The sequence below is a fragment of the Helianthus annuus genome, chromosome 2 (assembly GCF_002127325.2).
Source record: "Helianthus annuus cultivar XRQ/B chromosome 2, HanXRQr2.0-SUNRISE, whole genome shotgun sequence".
Classification (NCBI taxonomy): domain Eukaryota; kingdom Viridiplantae; phylum Streptophyta; class Magnoliopsida; order Asterales; family Asteraceae; genus Helianthus; species Helianthus annuus.
In genome coordinates this window covers 143,763,569-143,769,494 of record NC_035434.2, presented here as the reverse complement: position 1 = coordinate 143,769,494, position 5,926 = coordinate 143,763,569, and the positions used below count along the sequence as shown (strand labels likewise).

Genomic DNA, 5,926 nt, shown 5'->3' with positions numbered 1-5,926 from the left:
GCAAAAGATTTGGATATTCTCAATAACCTCAAATGCCATCTTTCGAGAATCATGGATGACGGGTTAGGTTTAAAATATCTGGGAGGTCTTAAGGTCCTGATGTGTTTCAATAGCGCAGTGGAAGCGGAAGAGTTTCATGTCAATAAGATCGAGGAATGGGAAAAGTGGTTCTCTAGGGTGTACGTTTGGGAAGGGGTGCCTCCTGTTTATGAGAGAGTTGCATGGATTAAGATATAAGGAGTTCCGATCACTCTGTGGGATATGCACGTATTCGATCGTATCGGAGAAAGGTGTGGACGTATCCTTGTCAAATCGGAAGCAGCTGAATCAGACGAAAACATGACAGAAGAACGACTGGCGATCCTGGTTAAGTCCGGGAAAAAAGTTTCAGAAGAATTTCAGGTAACTTGGAAGAATCACGAGTTGAACGTATGGGTGGAGGAAATTTCTGGGCAGTGGTTTCCTGATTTTCTTGAGCCGATTGACTCGGATGGAGGGTCGCCGGAAGTGTCATCGGCTTTTGGCGATTTTCCGCCTAATGAAAGTGGTCATACCAAAGGTTGCATGGATGACCGTTCAGAATCTTGCATGGGGGAGTCAACAGTTGCTTTATCGCTAAATCCTGAGGTAAGCATGCATGAAGACTGCGTGCATGGGGAACATGATCAGCCACCTTTTGGTAATAATGAGGAAAGAGAAGTGGGGGAAGAGAATGGACCCCAAAAGGATGCTAACCGGCCTTTGGAGGAGCCCACTACATCAGTTCCCAGGCCCAGCTATATAACATGTAGGCCCAAAAAATCTGTAATTCAAACACACAAGGCCTAGAGATTAGATATTCCAGATCTAAACCAGGGTATGGAACAGAGTTATAACTCGGACCCTTTTAATTTAGAAGAGATTTTCAGCCAAGAAAACCTTGGGTGTAACGACGGAGCGGATATGTCAGCGACGAGAGGATCACAAGCCGATCTCCGGAATGTTCGCCGGAGGTAGCGCAGTCTCGAGATAAATATGAAGAAGAAGTCTCTCGAACCATGGAGGTCGGAGCTAACCTGGGGATTGGAACGACTGGTTTCGAGAATCAATTGAGAAAGATAGTAATTGGGGAATCGGACCCAACCTGTTTATAATGAATTTTATCTCGCTAAATCTGAATGGGGATGCTGATCCAAGGAAAGGTTACTGGGTCAGAAATTTAAAAGGAAGGTTAAAGGCAGATTTTGTTGGGCTGCAGGAAACTCACAAAGGGGGTTTAAGTGATTTTGATGCTAGAAAATTTTGGGATTCGGCAGAATTTAATTTTGCTTCCGTGGATTCGGTTGGTAGATCCGGTGGGTTGATTTCGATCTGGAACCCTGATGTTCTTGCAGTTGATGTTATCTCTAAAAACCAAAGATTTCTTTTTAACGTCGGGGTTCTTGGCTGGAGTTGCCGATAGAATAAATATAGTGAACATTCATGCTCCAAACGATTCGGTGTTACGGAGAAATTTATGGGTTGAGTTAGCGGCTCTGATTGCTCAACAAGACGGCTTCTGGGTCCTTCTAGGCGACTTTAATGATGTTCGTGCTGAACCAGAAAGAGTGAATTCTAAATTCGATAGGGCTGCTACAGAGGCCTTCAATGGCTTCATCGATAATTCTGGGCTTCTGGAATTCTCCATGACAGGAGGTATGTTTACTTATATCCCGGGCCATTGTGAGGTTAAATAAAGCAAATTGGATAGGTTTTTGGTTAATGCCCTTTTATGTGTCGTTGGCTGAACGCGAGACTCGAGGTTCATAAACAAGGATTGTCGGATCATTGCACGTTATCCCTGTCGTGTACAGCTACAGATTTTGGCCCCATCCCCTTTAGATTTTATAACTCTTGGATCGGGGAGAAAAGACTTTTGGAGATTATTCATTCGGGTTTGCCTATACTGTTGGGGGTAGGTAAAAAAGATGTGGTCTTGTCTGACTTCCTGCGTCGAATAAAGGCAGCCATTAAAAAGTGGAGAATAGAAGTTAAAGAGAAAGATAACAAAGATGTTCTGGATCTGCAAGAGTGTATTCGGAGTATAGAGGAAAAGGTTGCTGACGGGACGGCTTCGGCGGTAGAGAAGAAGTTGAGAATTGATCTCCGGGTCAAGGTAAACAAATTAGAGTCTATCAAAGTGAAAGATCTCCAACAAAAGGCTCGCGTTATCTGGGCAAAATTCAGCGATGAAAATAGCTCCTTTTTTCACAAGATCATCTCTACTAATTTGGCTAATAACAGGATAAACGGGCTGTGTTTTCAAAACAGAGTTGTTTCTGACCCAGGGGAATTAAAAGAGGAGATTAGAAAATGGTTCAGGAAACAATTTGCTGAACCTATCAGGCGTAGACCTGATTTTGACGGCGATGGGCTGCCGAGGTTGTCGAAGCAGTGCGGGAGGATTCTTTGTGAAAGGTTTTCAGAAAAAGAGGTTTACACGGCTGTTAAAAACTGTGACGGTGCCGATGGGTTCTATTTAAAATTTTATAAGTTTTTTTGGGAAAAGATTTAATATTTTATTGTGGAGATGATGCATGAATTCCACTCGACTGGCAATATAAGCAAAGGTTGTAACTCTTCTTTCGTAGCTCTAATACCCAGATCCAAGGATCCTTAAGTTATTGCCAGATTCCATCCGATTTCATTGGTTGGTTCCTTGTATAAAATTATAGCTAAAGTCTTGGCTAATAGGCTTAAAAAGGTCATTAACGAGATTTCTTCTCCCGTTCAGTCGGCTTTCGTCGATGGAAGAAATATTCTTGATAATCCTCTGATTATTAGTGAGACGGTGGCTTGGGCGAAAAAATCAAAATCTAAGTTGCTTATTTTTAAAGTCGATTTCGAAAAGGCATATGATTCTATTAACTGGAAATTTCTCGCCCGTATGTTATCTAAAATGTCTATTCCGGAGAAATGGATATGTTGGATAAGAGGATGTCTTGAATCTGGCATGGGGTCGGTCCTTGTCAACGGTTCGCCAACCAAAGAATTCAAGTACAAGCGGGGTCTAAGACAGGGTGATCCCTTAGCCCCTTTTTTGTTTATTATAGCTATGGAGGTAATCACGTTATTCATGAATAGGGCATGCGACTCGGGCATCTATAAGGGCTGCAAACTTCCGAACGGAGGCCCTATGTTGACACATCTCTGTTACGCGGATGATGTGATTTTTTAGGTACTTGGTCTAATGAAAACATGATAGCCCTCAACCGTATTCTAAGGTAGATTTATCTCGTCACCGGTCTCAAAGTTAATAGGCAGAAAAGCAAAGTTTTTGGTATTGGAGTAAAGGAGGATGAAGTGGTTCAGGTAGCCAATTTGGTAAACTGTGAAGCGGGGAATCTTCCGTTCACTTATTTAGGTATCCCTATTGGTGCTAACATGAAAAGAGCCAAGTTTTGGAAGCCTATCGTCGATAAATTCACTGCCAAGCTTTCAAAATGGAAAGCTAGGTATCTCTCGTTTGCGGGTCGAATGACTTTGGCAAAATCGGTCCTTGGTAGCCTGCTGTCTTACTTTCTTTCTCTGTTTTCAGCCCCTAAATGCATTATTAAAAAGCTCGAGAAGATTAGACGGGATTTCTTATGGGGTAAAAGTAGTTCGAGACATAACATGAGATGGATTAAATGGGATTTGTTGCTTAAATCCAGGAAAGATGGAGGTATGGGTATGGGGGGTATACAAGAGTTTAATCTCGCTATGCTTTCGAAATGGTGGTGGAGGATAAAAGTTAACCTGAGTCAGTTGTGGGCTGAAGTTGTGGCAGCCGTTCATAGAGGTATTAGCGCTTCGCAGTCGTTGATTCCGATAAAAAAATCGGTCCCCGGGGTATGGAAAGATATAGCTTCGGTCGAGGTAACTCTATCCAAAATCGGCATAGATATTAAAGAAAAATTTGTTCAAGATGGTTCTTGCTGGAAATGGGGAAATGATCCGGCCGGTTCCTTCACTGTAAAACAAGTGAGAATCGACATTGAAAAAGCTTTACACCAACAGGCGGATGATGGGTTCATGTACGAGTGGAACAATTGGGCTACGTCAAAAGCTAATTATCTTTTATGGAGGGTGATGTTGGGTAAGGTAGCTTCGAAGATTGGCCTTATGCACAGGGGTATTACTCTCGGTGACACGATGTGTCCTCGATGCGGGTTATACGAAGAAAATACGGACCATATTTTTGTCAACTGTTTATTGGCCAAGTGTGTGTGGTGGAATGTTTTGGCTTGGGTTCGGATAAAGTTCACCGAATGTGACAATCTAAAAGACTTTATCACCCTTATTACTCAAAGCCCGGGAGACAAAGTGTGGAAAAAAGCGGTCTACATGATTGCCATCGCGACTATTTGGAGAATTTGGTGGGCTAGAAATGAGAAACTTTTTGAAGACAATTTCATCCCGTTCAATAGGATGGTGGACCAGATTAAGGAGGATACCTACGTTTGGATTTGCAACCGATCGAAGCTAAAGCCGCTCAAATGGGATAACTGGAAGGTTTTTGATATTGTAGGAATAATGTAATCTGTTTTGTTTCTCTCGTTTTGTTTTGCTTCCAGCCCCTTGCTGGCTCTTTATATATATATATAGGTAGAGGATCCTGTAAAAAGTGGGACTTTTGTGAGAAGTGTGAGAAATAATTTGGGAATGACAAATGTCCTTTATCCTAATTAATTCAAAAGGGTATATTAGTAATTTGACATTTTTATCATTTAATTGATTTCCAAGAATAATTGCCAAAAAAAAACTGGCGATGAGTTTTTTTAGGGTTTGAATCGAATTTTGAATTAGGAGAAATTTTAGGAAACATTATACATCCGATTGTTTTATATTCTTCATCATCTTTTAATCGCAACATCTTTTAATCATACATTGTTCATGGCGTGGTGTTTTAAACATCTGGATACATTGTTCATGGCGTGGTGTTTTAAAAATCTGGAGACATTGACTATGATTCAAGTCATGGTGTTTTATCTGGAGACATTGTTCATGGCGTGGTGTTTTAAACATCTGGAGACATTGACTATGATTCAAGTCATGGTATTTTATTTGACTTGAATTCCAGATAAAACACCATGACTTGAAGCATAGTAAATGTCTCCCGATGTTTAAAACACCACGCCATGAACAATGTCTCCAGATAAAACACCATGACTTGAATCATAGTCATGGTGTTTTAAAATCTGGGAATGTTTTGTATTGATTGTCCAGATAAAACACCATGACTTGAATCATAGTCATGGTGTTTTAAAATCTGGGAATGTTTTGTATTGAATCATAGTCATTTTTGTATTGAACAATGTCTCCAAATAAAACACTATGATTCAAGTCATGGTGTTTTCTGGATTCCAGATAAAACACCATGACTTGAATCATAGTCAATTTATCCAGATGTTTTAAAACACCACGCCATGAATCTGATTACAGTTCTTCTAAACGTAAAACACCACACCTTGAATCTTATATAAAACACAGAGGCTTCTGATTTAGATATTGATTATTAATTCCGATTTTTAAGGAAAAGGAGTGAATGTATGTGTTTTTGGTTGTGTAGGATACGGTTACCATATTTGAAACATTGAAAAAGACACTATTGCCCTTCAATTTTACATAAGGTCCCTTTAATTAAAACACAATTTACATTTTATACCCTATTGATCTCAACCATTAGATCAAATATCCAATGGTTTAAAACACTTCTTACCCTTCTTACATTTTAGACACTTTTTACCATATTCCTACCCTCTATATATATATATATATATAGGGGAAGGTTCATTTGAGAAGAAATTTAATGTGAGAAGAAAAAGAAGAAAGGGCATAATGGTAAAATATTAAATAGTTTATAACTCCTCCCATTAATTATGTTATCTCTAAATAATAAAGCAAAAAAACATTTTATCCTACACAT

The 5,926-nt window shown here is 39.9% G+C and overlaps 1 protein-coding gene across 1 annotated transcript; it reads left to right on the top strand.

Annotated features, from left to right (window-relative positions):
* The first annotated feature begins 339 nt into the window (after nucleotides 1-339).
* LOC110897235 lies at nucleotides 340-4,539 on the top strand. Its single transcript, XM_022144013.1, has 5 exons — nucleotides 340-804; nucleotides 1,374-1,674; nucleotides 1,833-2,490; nucleotides 2,713-3,079; nucleotides 3,247-4,539. Exons 1-5 carry the CDS (start codon nucleotides 340-342, stop codon nucleotides 4,537-4,539), a joined length of 3,084 nt encoding a protein of 1,027 aa, XP_021999705.1.
* The last annotated feature ends 1,387 nt before the right edge of the window (nucleotides 4,540-5,926 follow it).

Excerpts from the sequence above, each read along its gene's own strand:
- LOC110897235 (XM_022144013.1), top strand. The coding sequence starts at position 340 with ATGACAGAAGAACGACTGGCGATCCTGGTTAAGTCCGGGAAAAAAGTT. Across the intron at positions 805-1,373 it reads CATGTAGGCCCAAAAAATCT|TTGATGTTATCTCTAAAAAC; the intron begins GTAATTCAAACA and ends ATGTTCTTGCAG. Across the intron at positions 1,675-1,832 it reads GGAATTCTCCATGACAGGAG|CTACAGATTTTGGCCCCATC; the intron begins GTATGTTTACTT and ends TGTCGTGTACAG.